Source organism: Nuphar pumila, chromosome 9 (genome assembly GCF_984573655.1).
Source record: "Nuphar pumila chromosome 9, dmNupPumi1.hap1.1, whole genome shotgun sequence".
In the NCBI taxonomy this organism is placed as follows: Eukaryota; Viridiplantae; Streptophyta; class Magnoliopsida; order Nymphaeales; family Nymphaeaceae; genus Nuphar; species Nuphar pumila.
In genome coordinates, this window is record NC_143257.1 from 124193637 (window position 1) to 124214770 (window position 21134).

Sequence of the window (21134 nt, forward strand, 5' to 3'; positions counted from 1 at the left end):
GTTTGCAAAAGCTGCATAAAACCAAGAAAACAATACATGTCATTGGGAACAGATTTGGATTTTGGGGATCATCACTTTCCAGCTGCTCCACAGAACCACAAATTGTGCTAACATGTCTGCTTGAAAAAGGACTTCTTTTTTTTTTCTCATGCTAAGAAAATTAACCTTTTCAAATTTCATCTCCATATCTTGGGAGTGGATTAAGGGCGAATTTATATTTAGGATTGGCTAAATAAATGTGAACCCTCAAGGATGCTTTTGAGATAGGGGTGCAAACAGACAGGATTCAGGCCAGATCTTGCCAAATCTGAATCCGAATTCGAGATGTGAACAATAGATCCAGATCCGAGGAGGTAACGCTGAATCCGAATCAGAATCCGAAATGGTAATATTGAATCCAGAAAAAATAGAACAAAAACAAGCTAGTTACTTGTAAACAATGAAACCGGGCCAGATTTTGATTCGGATCGATTTCAGATCAGACTTAACATGCTGATCAGAATCCGAAAGTAATATGATTGAGCAGATCCGAATTCAAACTGAATGCACATTCAGATTTTACTTAAAGGATCCATATACAGAAATAACATGCTGGACTCGGATTGAATATCCAAATTGTTTGCAGCTCTAGTTATGTCAAATCCGCTCGTATTTGAGCTATGAAGATCTGAGAAGGAACGTAATCTGATATGGGACCCTGTTTCTTTCACAAGAGAGATTTTGGATCTTTGATCTGAAATCCTTTAATTGAATAGCATTATATCCGGCCATGGGCCCATTCTACATCATCAGCTGTCCAGGCCATGCCAGATCCTCAGATCAGCATGTTCCACTCCCTCAAATCTCATATCCAAAAATCTGTGCTGGTTTGGGGCATACTGATGTTGTATAGGATCCATGCTAAGATCCGAAATTATTTAAAAGGCGAGCAGTAGCAGGCATGGGAGAAGGCGCTGACCCCTTCATCCCAGGTTCGACTCCCACCTGGTGTGCAATTATGTCCTTCAAGAATTTGCAATTTGCAAAAAAAGAAATATTAAACATAGTGATGCATTTGCATTGTTGTAGGATGCTTTGAGTTTGAATTTGGTCTAACAGTCCTAGTTGGACCCTTTCCCACATCTTAATCTGATTCCGGATCCAAACAAGCATCACCTGGTCTGACATCATTGAATGAAACCATTCCCCACTTGCATCAGATATATAAATATAGATACGGATCTTGACAAATTGGAGCTTGTAGGACAGTAGGAGTTGGATATGTCACATCCGGACCCTGATGGTCCGTAACGGGGTACCACCCTTAAAGGAAAAAGAGGAAAGATGGGGCAAAAAGAAAGAGCAGACCGAGAAAAAAACAGGGAAAAAAGAGAAAAAGATAATTCAAGATATTATTTTCAGTTTTCAGCATCTCCATTTTTTTTTCGCGGAAAACGAGAAAGGGGAAAACCGCAAACCGAGGAAAGTAAAAGCTCGGAATAAAGAAACGACGGGTCCCACCAAAACATGACATTAGCTTTTTGACCGTTTTACTACCGAAAATATCCTTCTGACTTCAGCTGCCGTAAGATCACGTAAACACCAACGTCATTGAGGATTCTTCTTTTTTTACTTTTTTTTTTTAAAAGCAAGTTACACAACTATACCATTGGGTTTTGTCCCAACACAAGGTGACGTGCATGAGCTGCTCTTACCAGACAAGCAGAGCCCCCCATTGGTATTTCGGGATTCTTTCTTTGATGAGACAGAAAACGACTGCATTTCCTTGACAGAATATGTTCTTTTTTTATGTTTTTTAATTCTAATTTTCACATTTTTTTTTGAAGAGGAAAGGCAATTCGTTTTTATTTATTGACAAGCAAATATTACTAATAAAGCTCATTACAGATTAATGAACCCTAGGCGAACACCGGATGATGAGAAATGGCAGCAGGCTGCCTAGTTTAACCTCTCCCACTCTAAGTGCTCCCTGCTAATGCTAAGTTGAACTAACTTCTTGTTGGTGGGTGAACCTTCAAAAAGACTATTTTTCACATTTTGAACTTAAAAGAATCTTTACCGACTTCATGTTCTTGGTGATCGTTGCTGCCAAGTTCACAATCTCCCCAATTTCTAATAAAACAGTTTGATATGTTGGAGTTCATAAACTTGGCCGTGTCTCCTCTGATGCCATACGTTTGGAGTTCACGAACTTGGTCGAGTTTCATATACATGTCCTTAAGTTCATGATATTTTCTAACTTGACAATTTTTTTTTTTTTTTTGGGGGGGGGGGGGCGCACGCTAGGCTAAAGAAAACCTCTCATCACCAACCACACATTGGCAGGTCTCCAATTGGTAAACTCTTGAAGTCCCCCAACCCATTGTAGAGTACACCCAGCTTCAACCTTATGGCAAGGCCGCAAGGGACACTACTGCTCTTGAGTTTGAAACTGCGATCGTATTAAGACAGAACCCTTAGCATCCGTCTTATGACCCTACTCTAACAGGATCTGTTCTGTAAGTATACAACTTTCAAGGAAACAAAGATCCAATTCTTGAAGATGAAGCATGACCTCTCGGTCTGGGCATGAAAGTCGACTAGACTGCCATTGGGCATTCTAGCAGCGAAGGTCTGACTGGCCACGACCAAAGGATGGTCTTCAGGTTGTCTCACAGACCACTCGCTGTTCCACAATCTCCTGCAACACTATCAGGGTGTTCTAATTAAATTGCCTGACCATCAAAGAATAATGATTCAGACCTAGACCAACTTGACACATTTTTGTTAAGCGAGCTGGATATTGCCATCAGGCCTTCAATATCATTATGAATCAAACAGGTTAAAGCCTAGGTTGGGCGTCTTACAAACGCCCTATTGGCCAGATAAATGAGACAAAATTTGATAATTCTACATATGTATGTCACTAGACAAACATGCCTGTCCATATTCCTTTTCTTAATTAGCATGGAGGAACCACCACTATACTATGTTTTGGACTTCCCACAGCGGGCCTGACTACTGTGTATCAGAGTCGGTGTCAGCAGTGTAAAACCCCATGAGTACTCCCCCCTGCCTACCAGGCTTAGTTTCCCACTTAGCATAGGCCTTGCAGCAAAGGATGCACACACTGGTATTGAACTCTCGATCTCCTTCAACTTGAAAGCCTTAAGCCGACCAACCCAGGCAGGTGTGTGAGGTTCTTGTAGACATGAATTGTCTATATTTAGCATATGAGAATGAAACAGAGACCCAATTACATTTATGGAAGCTCACCTTATAGAAGACAGTAATATATTTATTGGTTAGTAATCACATGAAGATTAAGATTTCAAAAAATGGGCGAAAAAACATGCATGATATAACAAGAAAATGTGCAATGGTGTTTAGAGTTCCAACAATAAAAATACACCAATTGAGACCCATAGCGAGAGCTTGACCCAATGGAAAACAAGAAAATGTGCAATGTGTTAGGGGTATGCCAACCCGCCAACCCGTTTGACCCGTTTAATAAACGGGTTAGGTGGACGGGTCAACCCGTTTACACGAACCCATCAACTCGCAATCCATTTATATTTAAAATGGTTCTTTGGGATGATTAAATCCACAACCCGTTTGTATCCAAACTGGTAATCGTGTCGACTCATTTTAAATATTTAAAACCCGCAACCCGTTTTAAATATTTAAAACCAGCGAACAGGCCATCAACCCGCAACCTGTTTAAAATGATTAAATCCAATCTTACACCCAAAGGGTCACTGGTAATCATGTCGTGTTGACCCGACCCGTTTATTAAACTGGTTAACCGTGTCGTGCCAGGTTACCCGTTTAATAAATAGGTCGTGTTCGTGTTTGCCACATCCAACCCGTTTAATAAATGGGTCGTGTTCGTGTTGAGGTATTCTGACCCGCCGACCCAACCCGATTGCCACCCATACTCTACGAGTTGCCAGGGAACTCAGACTGCCATGACCTTTGGTTACAGCAGTTCACGGACTATTTCTCAAAGGCATGTCATCAAACACTTCATGCCTGTTGTTAGTTCTCTTTCAAATCAAAACTAGAACTTTATTTCTTTCTGGACTTGAGCTTTCTCATCTCTTGCCATGGATTGAGAAAAAAAAAAACAAGATTATTTTTTAAAACTATTTAAAAAGTTTTGCGCCAATAAACTTATTGAACAAGGTGCTTTTTCCCTTGTTATACAAAAAATAAATTGCAAATATAGATAAAACAAGTTTTATTTAATCAAATCAAGCCAAGATTAGTGCTAGCTTAGCTTTATTACTTTTCAAACTTAAGCATGAGCTTGCATTGTTTGCTTAACTGCTCGAAGCCCAAACAAGCTTTTTTTTAGTCAAATTCAAGTTTAACTTGAACCCATAATCACCATAAGTTGCCAATTCAACCGAGTACAGGCTAGGTTATACATGACTGACAAACTTAATAAATTCAGTGGGAATTAATGCTGAAATAAAGATATTGGTAGGGGATGTCAATGAATCAGATTTTATTGTATGACCCAATTCGATTTGGCTTAGTTGCATTTGGTAAGCCAAAATCATATCCCATTATAATAGGATATTTGAATCCTTTTACGTGTAAAAAGTGGATCCGGTATGAGCTTTCGCCATCCCAATCTGAATCTGGATTCAAATTTATTTAGCCAACAACTAATTAGTTTAATATGGTATTGGTCACATCCTATTCGGATCATGGCCGTTTACATCCCTAGGAATTGGAAAGAAAATTGATCAGATAACTTTATAAAAACAAAAATATGTGCATATTCATAAATTTATTTACTTTTTTTATTTGTTCAGTTTGAATTGGTTCAGGTCCTTGTTGATTTGAGTTGTTATGGGTTCGGAATTGGGTGGGTAAACAACCAATTGGTTCACGCTCGGATTATTAAATTTTAACATCAAATAAACAACCTGCTTTTTAATGGTACAGAATTGGATGTGGTATCAAATTCAACTAAAATACACAACCCCATGTGGATGTGGTATCAGATTCAACTAAAATGCAAAACCCCATGTACCACATCTTAAGGCTGTCAACTGGGCAGATTTGCATTGGGTACCTGACCCAACTAGCGCTGGGAAACATGCTACTGGGCTCATGTTCGGCTTGTAAAGAGCTTGTTAATACTCATAAAATAGGCTCAGCAAGCTAAATATGAACAATAAGTACTTGGCTCGGTTAGGCTTGGTTTGACTGACCTAAGCCTGTTAGGTATTAGAAAATATATTTGATATATATTTTACATGTAATTCTATTTCCTCTAGCTTTAAACCAATGTATTTTTTTTATAAACAAGCCAGTCTGAACTCGGCTCATTTAACTCATGCTCATTATGAGTTCAAACTTAACTTGGCTCGTCACAAAAGTGAGTCAAGCTTGAACACTACAAGCTCGGCTCGTTCAGCTTGTTTACCAGCTCTAGACCCAACCCAACCCAAACTCAAATAACAAATATGGGCATAAAAATGCTGACCTACAAATTATTTAGGTTGACCTGCTCGACCAAAGTAATATGCGGGTTGGGCTTGGGTTTTTATTTTGGCCGATATCCGACACACGACACAGCTTGACCTAAGTATTACATATGCATTTTTCGTGAAAATAAGCTCCTTAAATTATATGGATCTGGGTTTATAAATCTGACAGCAAGTTACTTGAGGGGTTTGGGTACATCCATGATGGGTAGAATACCCAACCACATCTGACCCACTAGAAGGTCCACATCCTCTTACAGATCTGGACCTAATAAAATGGATCCACACCCAGCTCTCACCAAATGTTTCCCAATCAAAGAACACCTGCGGATCTGCAGATCTACAGTATGAGGAACCACCCAAGGACAGACGCACCACACATAAGAACAGGCACGGCTTCATAAGTTGGCGTGTCCCTGTGACAGAGACCCTGAAACCCCACGTCAAGTCAGTCTCCCCCTTCCAACCCAAATCCCCCACCACACAACCATCCCTTCTTCTCCCAACCTTCATCCCGTCATCTGAAACTCATCTCCACCACCACCACCAACCATGGCAACCCTCTTCTTCGACATGGCCACCGCCGTGATCGTTGCAGGGGCTGCTGGGGTTTCAGTCAATACCAAGTGAGAAGAGGGCCGGAATTCCTTGTTTCGGGTAAATAGTTCTCATCTTATATTTTTCCTCTTCGTTGTTGCTGTTCTGGTTCTTTTGTTTTCTGGAGTTTTGATTCAATTGGGGATGATGGGAGTGATTCGATTGAATTGAATTGATGGGGGGGGGGGGGGGGCGGGCGGGAATTGGATGGTGGTTTTTCTGTTGATTGCTTAGCGACTCTGTGTTGTAGTGGCAATTTTTTAATTTAATGAAGGAATAGGGTGTCGCCAAATTGGATACTTCACAATTGTTCTTTCTCCTTTTTCACTGTCCCTTGTTGGAGATGAGATGAGAGGGGTATTGATTTGAGTGTGGAGAAGAAAATGAGTATTGAGACTGAATTTGTCAACTACATATTTTTGAAGATATGTTGAAATAGAGAGATGGGTGGCGACCTCCATTCTCATCTCCACTTTCATCACCACTCTCATCTCTCAAAATCCGAGCTTTCAAGCAACTGTGTAGGTAAGTATCTCCACTTTCATCACCACTCTCATGTCTCAAATTCCGAGCTTTCAAGGAACTGTGTAGGTAAGTATCTCTACTTTCATCACCACTCTCATCTCTCAAATTCCGAGCTTTGAAACAACTGTGCGGGTAAGTGCAATAACTGAGATTCACCGAATCTCTATCTCCCCTCCCATCACCAGACTCCCAAATCTTTTGATTGGTAGATTTTCATGTAAGAAATCATTTGGATCAGAAGCTACAAATTGTTTTTTCATGAACGATGGAGAAACTACTCTCGGGAGCAGAGACCTAATCATCAAGCTGGCTCAGCCTGCCGTATTTATGGTGGCCTTTCGGACAGTGTAAACCCATGGGGCACCCCTTGCCTTCGGAAAGTTACCCGGCTTGGGCTAAAAAGGGGCTTATCCCTTGCCCTCAATAATGCCTGTTTAGTAGCCAAGGCTCCCTCCACTGTGCATTGTGAAATAAGAACATCAAGAATGAGTATTTATCCACCAACAATAGCAACAATGTGATATGGGGTTGTGATGGTATTATAAGTTCTACTGTCTCTCTTTCTATGGTGGTATAAAGACAGCAAAACAGCTCTTCACAATCCAAAATTGGACTCTCGTATTATGATAAGATTAACAGATGTCCACATGGTAACAAAATTGCTCAAGAAGGCACAAATGCTCAATATTAGAAACCAAAAGACGAGAACAACGGTAGCAATAATAATAAGAGCTATTTTCTAGTATAGAAGCACAAATTTATACAAAGATGAACGATGCCAATCTCCTCTATATGCCAGGAATCATGGCTCCAAGCAGTGCCAAGATAATGAACCAGTTCATGCTCCTCGACAAGCCAAAATCAGCTGAAACAATATTAGACATTAGTATTTTTCTTCTAAATCAGCTGAAACAATATGGAACATTAGTATTTTTCTTTAATTGGATATGAGTGCTCACACGCACACATACATATCAGCTCATGAACATAAATGGGTTTGAAGCATAGTCACAAATATCGTTCTTGGGAATTTCTCTGCAAGGTAAATCTCGGGAGAGTTTGAAAAAAGTTGTTTTTCTGAGAAAAATGTCCCAAAAATTAAAATAATAAGAGAAAAATATAAAATAATTAAAACATAACAACATAATATGAAATGAAAATACATCATCTTACAACACCTCTAAACATGCTGCAAGTGCAGATTTGTTCACTAGATCTATCGTTGCAAACCAGCATGATTTGCTACAGTTAAATGACTGAATTTTTTTCCCTAGTCATTAGGATTCAATACTGAAAAAGCATACTAACAATATATATAAAATTTTTTTTTTGGATAGGCAAGCTGGGGTTAAGCAGACCCCTACCAGTTATACAATCATACCATTGGGATTCTAACTTGCAACGTTCCAACACAAGGTGACGTGCACTCACTGCTCCTACCAGACAAGCGTAGCCCCCCGTTGGCAACAATATATATAAATAAGAACGAACTTATAACAAATAACAAGTCCGGTCGACCCCTTTCCTTCCCTGTTCTACAGAGAGAGGAGGAAGGGAGTCTGGAACTCCCGATCAGAGAGAGAGAGAGAGAGTTGCCTGCTCCACCACTAGCTGCAGGTGAGATGGCTCCTTTGCTGTCTGGAAGGCCGGAGGAGGAGGGTGCGTTTCCTGCTTTGAGAGAGAGAGAGAGAGAGAGAGAGAGAGAGAGAGAGATGGTAATTGTAATTTGCATTTTGTTTGTATCGTTGTAGCTGACTCATTTAGCTATAAATACTAATTAAGAGTCATGAACTTCACAAGTTATCTAGCAGGCTGGGTGTTGGCCTGTTAAACGAAAAACTTAAAGCGTGTTTTACATCACTTTTTTTTCAAAATTACGCCACATAATCGCAAGAAATGGAGTGTAAGCAGTATATCTGTATTGCATATGAAACTAGAAATTTCTGGGAAGTATATTTTTCATGACATTTTCAATTTCTTGCAGATATTTTCTTTATGACAAGGAACCCTCGCAGAAGAGAGGGAAAACCCCGGTTTGGGCCCCACAATCACCCTGCCTTACGTGGGCCACCTCTGAAAGCTACGGACACACCCAAATTTCTTGCGGATATTTGTGACTGGTTTGGAGGAAATACCAGACTCGCCAAGTAAATGTGTGGGTATTAGCGACAACACACAGCCACCATTATATCTCCAAGTTTCACTTTTACTTAATGAGCTGTGCCCAAAAGAAGAAGGAAATACAACATTTGAATGCATGAATCACCTTTGCTGCCTGTTGGACTGCTAACAGGGGAGATTGGACTGCTAACAGGGGAGATTGGACTGCTAACAGGCGAGACTGTTGGCGGCCGTTGATTCCCAAATCCAATTCCAGCACCCAAGCAATCAGCTCCAAGAAAACCTGCAAGATTGCCGCTTCGGATCAGCATATGGAAAGAGGAGAAAGCAATCATCTGTATCTGACATAGCATTACAAGGGGATTAAGTGTATACAGACCATGCTTAGCTCTCAACAGGATCATAACTAAGAGGATAAAGAAGCACAACAGACACTAGTTAGGTAGATTAGCCACAATCAAGCATGCCTACATACATTTACCGACGCATGTGAAGTTGGTCACATTGAGGAGGTTGGTATAACCCTCTTTGCAGTCGCACCTATACACAAAAGATGAAGTCTTCACGCACGTCCCTCCTCCACAGTCGGCATAGGTACATGCTGAGTGATGCAAATGGATTCTTAGTAATCGATAAATGATTTTCAATAATAAAATTCATTTAAAAGATATGCTTTTAAAAGACAGGGTTAAGTGAGAAGCCCTCTGTAACATGAATACATGATCCTGTAGATAGCCAATACAGATCTTGATGATGATGAAAATAAGTGATGATGGTTGTGGTCATCAAATATGAGACAGTGATGATAAAATGTACCATATGAATATACAATTATTAAGAATAGAGTAACATTAGATATTATTATGCATATGTTGGTAATGAGTTGATGATAATTGTATCTGTTCATGATGACAATAAATTTCTTTCATAATTAATGGTGCTATTGATATGCAATGATCATGATGAAAGCAGTGTAATTACAAATTTGCGATGCTCATGGTGGCACATCATGATGTTGAGGGTGATGGCATAGGTGATAATACAACATAGTGTTCATTTACAGTGGTTAAGTTTCATAATACTAGATGTTGGTGATGCATGATGATATTGTTGGCGCAGGCTGACAAGATGGTGCACAACATAACATGTTGGCTCACATTTGTGACTCGTGGTGAGTTGGGCCCACTCATCTCAACTGCATGGATGAGATAACTTTGTGTTATCTCTATCCAAACTGTTTTTTTTACTGTGTTTTAGTTTTATCAAATTGGTTTTCCAAAATCTAATCTCGTTTTAGGGATAAGTCAGTTTTCCTGGGCGCAAGGCAACACCAGTAGGTGAAACTATTAATGGCTCAAGGTTCTACCAAAATAGCATAAGGTTTCTAATTAAAGAACCTATGCCTCTCCTGAAGCAAGCCATTCCTCTCTCTCTCTACCACATTTCTGAAGGTTCTCTCTCTGTTGGGCCATGGTAACATCCATATTATGTATGAAACTTTTTGTTGCCTATTATGTTCATAACACTATGATGATGATGTAAAGAACGTGACTGCCTACTACAGGCCTAGCCATTTACTAATAGAACATAAGGAAAAGAAAAATTACGATCGAAAATCGAAGAATTTGGAAGTAATGAGGGTGCCGGAGGTGCCGAGGAGGGCTGAGTGCAAGAATAATCCACAGTGCCTGAAATTGTAGAGAAACTTTTCATCAGTAGTATGTAAACAAAAACTAGAGAAATATAAGAGCTCACAATATTAAAACAAGAGTCACGTGATGCTAAAAGAATATTTCATGAGGATAAACTAGAATTTGCACAACTACAAAGTGATTTTGAAAAAAAAACTACCATTGTTAAGATAGCTACTTGTAAGTGTTTAAAATCTGAGTTAATACTTTCATTCGACCCTAATGCTGCACAGATTGCAAAATTAAGTATGGTGTTTTTCGTATTGAGATATTTAAATATTATTGGTTGTCACCTTATTCTATTTCTTCTTTTTTTCATCCCTTATTTCTTTCGAAAATATGATGTCGAATTATATTTGTTATCTTTCTAATTAGAAGCGTTGGTATCTGTTCCAACATTTTGGACTCTGTTTGGGGGCGTTTAATTGGAGGTGTGTTCTGGTTTCTGCCAATGCTCTCACGCTCTCTGCTGTTTGGGAGCAGTGATGTTGCCAAAACACTGCATCCTGAGTGGAGTTATCAGCACGATGCTTTTGGCAACTCCATCCTCAACACCATATTTTGGCAAAACCATATTTTGACAACACATGATCATGGTGCTTCCATCTTAATGCAAGACTCCCAAATAGAGCCTAAATTGTACAAAAAAATCCATTGGATCCTCATGTTCTTATTGAACCTGTTAATGGGTTCGAGTTCGTCATATCTGGTAGGCCTTGTGTCACCTCCTCACCTGAGCTTAGATGTAGGGTTGTTATCACTAAATTCTCAGGCTAGAGGAGGTTAGGTTTTGGTTGCAGGCCTGGCTGCACAAACCCAAGTTCCAACTTTTGAAAGCATTCATACATAAAGGAGTCTGAGCTGTGTTGGATCTGGTTCAAGTAGAAAATAGGCAAACCATGTGGCACAACAGGAGTTGAAACTGACACTGACAACAGGAGATAATAGGCAACAAAAACTGGTTGTCAGTGGTGTGCTTGGGAACAGGAGATGGGCCAGGTCTCTATCTCGAGAAATGTTGAGATGGGTGGCTGTCAGTGGCGCGGCATAGAAAATGCCATCTTTGTAAAAAATACTGAGAAATAAAAGAAAAAATAAAAAAAAATAACAACTGCCATTTTTCTCAATAAATAGCTGATAAAAACCTAAAAGCAATATTGTGAAATTTAAAAAATATCATGGTGTTTTGGCAGTTTAAAACTACAATCAAAATATCACTTTTTTTGCCATATTTTCCAAACATTTTTAAGTATTAGCTACCATTTCTGTAGCCCACAAAGAACACCAACTAGGCAAGCCACTGGTACAATTCCAAGGAGAATCAATCCTGCCCACGATCGATGCGATGGATATAATATGATCTAATGAGGTCGACACGATGGTCATTATTATTATTAGTGACAGACTTTAGTAATAAACTGATAGGGGTCGGCCTAACCAGACTTTTTTTGAATTTATAACCCGAAGAAATTAACTGCACCCGGCACTGGTCGTACTGGCTCAGCCTGCCATACCTAAGGCCGTCATTACTACCATGAAAGCACTATCAATAAAAAAAGGGATTGCTCACTTACAATTGGGGATGACGCAGGGCATAAACTCGAAGCCTGTTGCGTTGGTGAATCTTTTCCACCCTTGTTGGCACTCACAGATAAATGGAGGGACTATATTGCTGCTTGAGACCTTACAAGTGCCTTTCCCACAGTTTACAGCATTGCACACATGATCTGGTCAAAAATAAAAAAAATATAAATAGCATTTATGTTACAGGGACATGGGTATCATTTTATATATCATACCCAATGTAGTTAAGATAAGGCTTGATGATGATGATGATGATGATGAAAACTTACAAACAATAAGTTTATAGTTTAAATCCTATTGTTTTGTAAATAAGCTAATTTGAGCTTTCCTTGATAGGTGTAAGGTATAAATTTAATTATTTATAATTTAAAAAATGTATCTTTATCTTTTTGTAAATGAGCTAGAACGAGCTTGGCCCATTTAACTGGGGCTTGCCGGCATTAGCTCCGACCCATCAGGTGCATTCGAACTCGTCCAACAACATGCAGTTGGTTTGGAGTTTGGGTTATGTCGAGTTTAGAAAATGAAAGCTCAAACCCAAACCAAAGAATAGTTAGGAAAACATTATTTTTTATGAACAATTTATATATATAATATATATAGAAAATACAGGGTCAGATCGGACCGGGTCAGATATCTGACAAAATCATAGCCCAATTCTGACCTGCATATTATTCGGATCAAGTTTATCCAACCTGAACGTTTAATATATCGCAGCAGTGTGCATAAATATCACGACCAAAAGAGACTTTTAAAAACGTGATATATAATTTTCCATTGATTGTAAACTTTTAAATATACCACAACAAAAAATGAGATACATTTAAAAACATGACTATATATTTATAGATTTATTTGTTTAAAACAACTATATAGGAAGAACTTAAAAACCCAATTACTCTAGGAATTCCATTATTTTCTACGAGTATTAAGAACTTAAAAAACCGAGGAAATTCTCGGTTGCCTTGACTATCCAAACACAACTCAAGCTTCTCCCAGCCTCCTCTAGCTCAAGTCTACTGGTGGTCAAATTGGATCAGCCCAAGTTGTTGCTAAGTATTCGGATACCAACACCGATAAAGAAAAACCGGGAAAACTCGGGTTATTGCATTGTGCCCCAGGATTGCCATTCACCCACAAATCCTTACTTTTCCTGATAAGTGGGTGCATCAAATCATCCCTTAAAGAGAAGACAAACTATTATAACTCATCAAGCCGTCCCCAGGAACAAATCCGTCAACTTTGTGATCACAAGACTCAGAACTCAGAAACCTGCCCATCATTTCGATATTCCAAAGGACAGCTGGGAAACCGTTTTCCTCAAAAACCAAACACCTAAAGTCCCAAAAGACACCAACCATGGAGCTTATCACTAGCAACCAGCACCATTCATCTTAAATATGGACGGATGGAACTTGTCCCCGGGTGGGCATGTTATTGTTACCGGAGGGTTTTCTCACGAGAAAACGAAATCCCCAGAAGACAAAGAACTGAACGAGAGGAAGGGGAAGAGAAGGGAATTACCGAGAATCGGAGCGAAGATCGGCGAGTCGGCGAAGGTGAGCGCCCGAGTAGCGTGGAAGAGGAGGAAGAGAGTCACCGGAAAACATATTCTGGCGAGCACCATCGTTCCCATTCTTCTCGTCCTCCTCCTCCTCTGAAAGAAGAATAAGAAAGTCGGGAATTCCGTGTGAGGATTTAATGGAGACGATTGGAAGAATGGAACTCTAGGGAATTGAAATTCCACGCGTACGAACGCCACAACGGCGTTGGAAAGGATTACGTGGTGGCATTTTCGTAATACTACGTTATTGTGGAATGCCTTTGGCTGACCTAACCTAGACGGTGTTGAGTTTTGACTTTTAAAATGACCATAATACCCTTCAGCATGTTTTTTTTGTGTCGGTCTGTGACCGTGTTCATTGGGAAATGAATCTGGACTCTGGACTTGGGGGTGTTGGTAGTGGGGTGAACTGAATCAGACGAACCAAAGCCTAGCTGGTCCATTAGGTTAGATTGGGGATTGTGATGATCACATAGGTCCGGACCGGTTGGTTTCAAAATGGTTGCACGATATTGATCTAAGCTTGGTCTGGAATGTGATAAGTCGAACTGATCCCTGTCTAGTGAAGCCATTGTCCACGATGGGGATATGATTAGCCAACTTGACTTAGAGGGTTTGACTTCTTGTCCCACAAGGTTCAGCTAGTCCAGTTTTGCCTACACTATGGCAGTATGATCGGACCCAAATTCAAGCCGGGTATGGATCATTGTTGCATTGAAAGAGTTTAGGGGTATTTTGGTCATTAAAAAGCCAAAGACCATATCCGTCCTATTTTGATTTGGTAAATGCACCGTCAAGGAACTCACTCGGCGGGCCCCACGTTAAAGAAAGACTTGAGGGATTGAGTCATTAGTCTTTCAGCAAATCTAGGTGACCAAAATACCCCTATAATTTTATGTTTCTAGAACTTTTTGATTCTTTGAAAGCCCGCCGCTGCCAAATTCTGACTTTTGTTCGTTATTTATTTCAGTTACGAGGACATAAGGGGAACCCTCACCAAGAACCGGATCACTTAATTGGCCCACCTGGCAGCGAGGCAAACCTCGGGTGGGGCTCGAGTCTACCCTGCCTTGCGTGACCCACCTTGGAAAGCTACCCGTGTGCCAGAGGAGTTTGATCCAACGCTTTCATCTCAGCGTCTTCACAATCAACCCGTTAGCCACGCAGAAAAACTCAGTTGAAACTAATGGCACAAAAATATCAACTTCTCCTCAACCTGACTTCACACACTATGACATCAACTTCTTTGATGCAGATGCCAAAATTCATGTTTTTTTTTTAAAAGTTAAGCTGGGGTTGGGCAGACCCCCACCGGTTATTATTCAACGAACCACTGGGTTTTGAATCTGTAACTTCCCATGAAAAGAAGACGTGCACTGACAACTCTTACCAACCATGAGGAGCCCGGTTGGTCAAAATTAATGGGTTTGATTAATACGAAAGACGGACCATTAAAAATTAAAACTTAGAAGTCACCGCCGGTCATGGGTTTGGTTTCCACAGAAATTTGACATGATGAGATTTTCAGAAACATCCCTACTGCTGATAGGATGCATCCGGTGGCGTTCACTGATCAGTCCGTAAGGCATTGGGGTTTACATTACTTTGTAGCCAAGTCTATAGGTGTAAAACCACTCCCTTTAACGAGCCCCCACTCATCCCACGATGATAGGTAGTGAGAGAGTGGGGGAATTATTAGCAGAAACCGTTCCCAGTGAGGAATCACTAATAAATGAGAGAAGTGAAGACTCTATTAAGAGAGCCCACGAGCTCTCTCATTTGAGAGAGAGCCGAAAGTAATTCAACATTACCACTCATGAAGATCAACAAAATGTTGAACCCATGAACTGAACAAGAACAAAAGCCAAAACAAATAAAGAAAGCACAAGAGAAAAAAACATCAGACACATAAAATCGGCTCACGCCGGAGCCGCTTGCTCAGATTGCGACAAAGGATAGGTAGCATCAGCAGGAGGGAGTAGAAGATCACTAAGATGCATACGCAAGATCGCATAAACATCTACCAAGATTTTATGCACCAGGTTTTGAATGTTAACTGGAATATGACAAAAATGAGCATCGTTTCGCGCCATCCAAACAAACCACCAAGAAGTAAGCAACCACGTCCGCCAAATGAACCTCCACCTCTTGCTGCGCCTAATACAAACCGGCCCCAAGATCAGATCTAGCACAAAGGACTCATCCTTAACAAATACTTCTGGATGCCTCCAGGTCCTGCTAAAGATTTCCATAAATATTGGGCAAGACCAGAACAAGTGAAACGTAGATTCTTCTGCAGCTTGACAAAGCACGCACCAACTCGGGAGTTGAATGCCCCACTTCTTTAAATTACTGTGGGTCTGGATCCTATCATGCAAAATTAACCAAGCCAGGACTCGAGAACGGGGGGAAGGACCCTTCGCCCAAAGCACATCCTCGGGCAACCAATCAGCCCCTGGCGGTAGCAACGATCTATAGACTTTTTTGGTGAGAAACTCTCCGCTTGGTGCCAACGCCCACTGTAACCACTGTCCAAACTTTCCGGAGACCTCAAAATGGTCTCTAAAGCAGGCTAAAGCCCTCAACCATGATTTACGCAAGTGCGAGAGCGCCAAACCTTGGGTTCCCAGACGAACCGGAATAAGAGCTGGATCCCCATATTTAGCAAGAAGCAAACTAGCACAAGGGTTATCCGGTTGGTGGGCCAACCAGCATTGCTTGGCGACAAGAACAATGCTTCGCAGTCTGGGCACTGAAATGCCTAAACCACCCATACGCCAAGGTAGGACCACCGAACGCCAACCAATCAAGTGACACTTACCTTTGAGTTTACACCCAGACCATAGAAAGCCTGCCAGCAAGCGCGCCAACTGCTTCTCTACTCCCACAAGCATCACAAACATAGACATGAAAAATTCTGGAATAGTTGAAAGAACATGTCTGACTAAGGTTAGACGTCCAGCGCTAGAGAGATAAGACGACTGCCACGAAAGCAATTTGCGCTTCACTTTTTGAAGTGTCGGAGCCCAAGCAGCTGAAGAGAGGTGCTTCACTTGTAACGGCAAGCCAAGGTACATAATAGGCAAGTCAGAAGTAGTGCAATTAAAAATTCTCTTTCCAGCTGCAAGCATATTGGCATTAACATTGAACATGGTAATAGAGCATTTGTTCTCATTTAGAGAAAGCCCGGATATGAAGAGAAAGAACTGAATGATAAGCTTGAACCTAAGCATCTGTTGAACATTTGCATGACAAAAAATGATCATATCATCAGCATAAGTAAGAATATGACTCGAGAAGTCGGAAACCTGCAAAGGATCAATGAAACCCGATACAACAGTCTGCTTAAGCAAGACCACAAGACCCTCAACAACTGCATTGAACAACAAAGGTGATAGGGGGCACCCTTGCCGAAAACCCCGCCCTAGCTTGAACCGGTCACCTCTAATACCATTGATATTTAACATGGCCTGGGCATTTGAGACCAGCTCTCTCACCCAACCAGAAAAACGACGACCAATATCGAAATTTGCTAACATTTGAAATAAGAATGGCCAATGCACAGAGTCAAAAGCTTTATGAAAGTCTGATTTAAGGACAAAGTAAGGTTGACTGCTATGCTGCAAGGAATGGACCACCTCGAACGCCATGATGAACGAGTGCTGGACCCTCTTATTACGGATAAAGGCGAACTGAGAGTCTAAAAAAATTTGGTTAGCCACCGATTTCAGCCTATTCGCCAAAACCTTGGCAAACATCCGATAGAGAGCACTCATAACTGAGATTGGTCGGAATCGAGAAATATCATTGGCCTCATCATCTTTCGGAATGAGCGAAATAATAGCAACATGCAAATGATAAGGCAACCTTGAGTTACGATGAAACTTATCAAACATACTCACCACGTTTGATTTAACATAGTCCCAAAAGATTCTAAAAAAGTCGACATGAAACCCATCAATGCAAGGCACTTTCCAACCCGACAGATCCTTAATGGCCAAAAAAATCTCATCTTTAGAGAACCTTCTTTGCATAGATCTGGCTTGCTCAGGCTGAATTGAGCCAACTAGGATATTACCAAAGACACCCTCCGCAGTTAACGAAGCAGAATATAAGTCCTTAAGTATAGCGAGACTGCCGGATTAACGTGCTGATTGAGATAAGAAACACCCTCAATGGAGATAGAAGAAACAACCTTCCTCCTATGACGATGGGAAGCATATGAGTGAAAAAATTTAGTGTTGCCATCACGAGCCGCAAGCCATTTCACCCTAGACCTTTGCTTTCAACGAATTTCTTCTTTGATCCTCCAGCTTTTCAAGAGCATAGTTAATTCTAAGGACCCGGCCTTAAGACTGAGAAGTTGCAAATCAGAAAGAGAGTCAGGAGAAGACATAGACTGATACAACTCAGAAATCTCTTGATCCCATGCGGCTATTTGCTGAAATTTCTCCACCTTACGGTTATGAAGCCAAGCTTTGATATCCTTAGCTAGACGAGAAAGCTTATTTTGAACATGTAGCGCGGCCCAATGCTCATCAACAGTTTTGTTTCAAGAATTAGTAATTACCGAGAGAAAATCTGGCTCCTAAAGCCACCATTCTTCAAACGCAAAGCTCCTAGTGGGTTGAAAGTCATCCCCCCAATGAGTGATGATCTGCCCATGATCCGAGATAGAGGGAGCAAACAACACACACTTAACGTCGGGAATGAGGTCCAACAAATTAGGTGTGACAAGACCCTATCAAGGACCCTACAACACGGACGAGACCACATATTCGACCAAGAGAAGCGCTCCCCGGTTAAAGGAATAGGGTAGAGAAAATGACGGTGAACAAAGTCTTGGAAACCTCGCATAGAGGGATTAGGAATTACGAGGTTATTAGAGTCATGGATAGATAACAAACAATTGAAATCCCCCATAAGAAGGTGACAATCTGCGCTGAAAACGACAACCCTATCTAAATCATCCCAAAAAACGGGCCTCATGGCGGCGAGATTAGGTCCATAAACAACAGAAACCACTATTCTTCTATCAACTTCCTGCAAATTGAAAGCAACAGACAGAGAGAAAAAACCCACATCCAGCTGTGATAAATTTAGAGACTGCTTTCCCAAGATAAAGATACCTCCTGCATGATTTACCGCTGGCTTATAGAAATAGTCAGCTCCCTTCCAGATGCTAGAAACGACCACGAGCGAGATGACCTCCATTTTAGTTTCACATAAAGCAAGAAGGTTAGGCTTTTGCTCCCTAACCCAATTAGCCAGAAACAGGCGTTTAGTGGGACAATTTAAGCCCCTAACATTCCAACAAACAGTCTTCATGGAACAAAATCTGGAAAAACCCGGGGTTGGTGGCACCGAGATGACCTTCTTGGGGACCTAGCATCGGTAGCCGAAACAATTAACTAAGACCTCCTTCTTCGCTGACCACTAGCACTGACAGACGACCTCAAGTGACCATCGAAAATACCCAACTGCTTGCAATCTGCTCCACCAGAGTTGCAGAGAGAGTCCTCAATAATCGCAGAAATAGCTGAAATCGTAGAATCCATATCAACAGCTATCGCTTGCAGCTGTGAGGAGGAGAGAGAGATATCCAGCAACTTAGCTGCATCGACAACCGTGACACCCAGGGGTTGTGGACTAGGATGTTGTTGACTCTGTGCTGGACTAATGTAGGAGACCGTGTTTGGCGGGATACCAAAAGATTTGGTAGAAGAAAAAACCTCAGAGACATAATGCGATACAGGGAGAGGACGAGGAACCGAGGAGCGAAGCACCATGTATCTGATTGCCAGGTTGGTTCTAACATTAAACGCAATAAGATTGATAACCAGATAATCATAGCGTCTGGAGGGAAAAATAATAAGGGACGATTGCAGATTCGTCCTTTGTCCATCACGCGCAAGCCTGCCCAACCGCGCCTCCAAGCTGAAATGGCAATTGGTACAAAGAGAAGCAGATACCAGGCCCCGAGCTTGAGAAAAAGCTGACGACTGAACTCCATTAGAGAAAGCAATGCTATCATGGTCAAATTTTTGTGGGTCCACCCTAGACAAAGCTCGTGATGGCGAGGATGGCAAAAATTTTCTCTGCTTCCCACGAGCATGCCTACCCAACCGCGCCACCAGTCCGCCACTTGAATTAGCGCAAAAAGAATCAGACGTCGAGCTCTGTAGAGAGAGAGAGAGAACATTTATCATTCAACATTACCAAAATACATCCAACTGAATATTGGATGAGAGAGGAACATAAGAGTAAGACAGCCACCATCTAGATGGTGACTGTGCACAGTTCAGAGTACAAGTAAATCCAACCCCCCCGTCTCTACTATGTAATTAAAAAGTCAGATACACATCAAACATAACCCGCTGACGAGAGAGAGAGAGAGAGAGAGAGAGAGAGAGAGAGAGAGAGAGAGAGAGAGTGGAGGAGCATCGATCGTGGCAAAAGAGAGAATGACAACAGATAGGTCGCCCACCCTTTCCTTTTTTTGTTTCATTTTAACAAGAATACTGGCAACCATGGAAGTTGTTGGACTTGTTACTGCGAGGCAAAGGAGGAGTGCACCCTCTGCCTCAGAGTTTAACGAAAAACACGGGAGAGTGAGGTGGAGCCACCCTCTCTAGCGTGCAACTCCTATGCAACGAAAAACAAGGGAGAGGGGGGTGGAGCCACCCTCTCTAGCGTGCAGCTCCTGTGCAGACCCTAGGATTCATGTGAGGTGGGGGTGGGGGGAGGGAGGCAAGGTCATGCTGAACATGAGCATTTTTTCTCATGCGGACATCGTGGCCGTCTGTTTGCATTTTGGATGAATGCCACATGGTTTTGTTGACTTTTGAGCTTTTTAAAATGCAAATCGAACGACCATGATGTCAGAAAAACGTCATGTTCAGCATGACCTGATATGCTTCGAGGCAAACAGGGGTATAGCAAAAAAAAATGGTGTGATAGTCTTGGGGTTCGGGGCAACGCCCTCGAAATTTTTTTTTGAGATAAAATAAAAAATGACTATAATTATTAATAAAAATCTATTTCATATGGACAAATCAAACTATTTGCTGCAATCAGGGCTGGGCCAGGACTGGTCTACAAAAATAGATAAAAATCTATTTCATATGGAATCAGGGCTTGGTTTTAAAAAAAAAAAAAAATTAACTGGGCCGGGAGGCAGGATATATATATGTGTGTGTGTGTGTGTGTGTGTGTGTGCGCACTGTGTGGGTAATGTTTGCTACCCTCGTGGATAAAGAATCCTCTAGTAAAAAATGTAATATTCATTTTGTTTTACATCTGACCCTCTAGGTGTGATCTACATATTAAGTTATATAGAAAAAAAACTTTTGGATCATGTTTTTTCTGACGTACACATCAGATTTTGAGGTTTGAAAAATCGATGGCCTACAATATACCAAATTTTTAAACCTCAAAAAAATATATTTTTACATAAAAAATCTACGATAAAAGGGCTGATTGCTACTATATATATGCTGAGTACATCAATGATATCAGTTTTGGCAAAAACTGTGAGCTCCAACTGAGGGATGCCTTACTCACAAAGGTAGC

The 21134-nt window shown here is 41.1% G+C and overlaps 1 protein-coding gene across 3 annotated transcripts; it reads right to left on the reverse strand.

Moving 5' to 3' along the window:
- Positions 1-7196: 7196 nt before the first annotated feature.
- Positions 7197-13645, reverse strand: LOC149829259 (uncharacterized). 3 transcript variants are annotated; one of them, XM_090017323.1, is made up of 7 exons: positions 13523-13645; positions 11989-12141; positions 10331-10411; positions 9199-9324; positions 8869-9006; positions 8199-8270; positions 7197-7467 (listed from the first exon to the last, which is right to left on the reverse strand). In XM_090017323.1, exons 1-7 carry the CDS (start codon positions 13632-13634, stop codon positions 7391-7393), a joined length of 759 nt encoding a protein of 252 aa, XP_089873449.1. In that variant the 5' UTR covers positions 13635-13645; the 3' UTR covers positions 7197-7390. The 3 variants fall into 3 exon arrangements, with proteins under 3 accessions (XP_089873449.1, XP_089873451.1, XP_089873450.1); XM_090017325.1 differs by lacking the exon at positions 9199-9324; XM_090017324.1 differs by lacking the exon at positions 8199-8270.
- Between the last annotated feature and the right edge of the window lie 7489 nt (positions 13646-21134).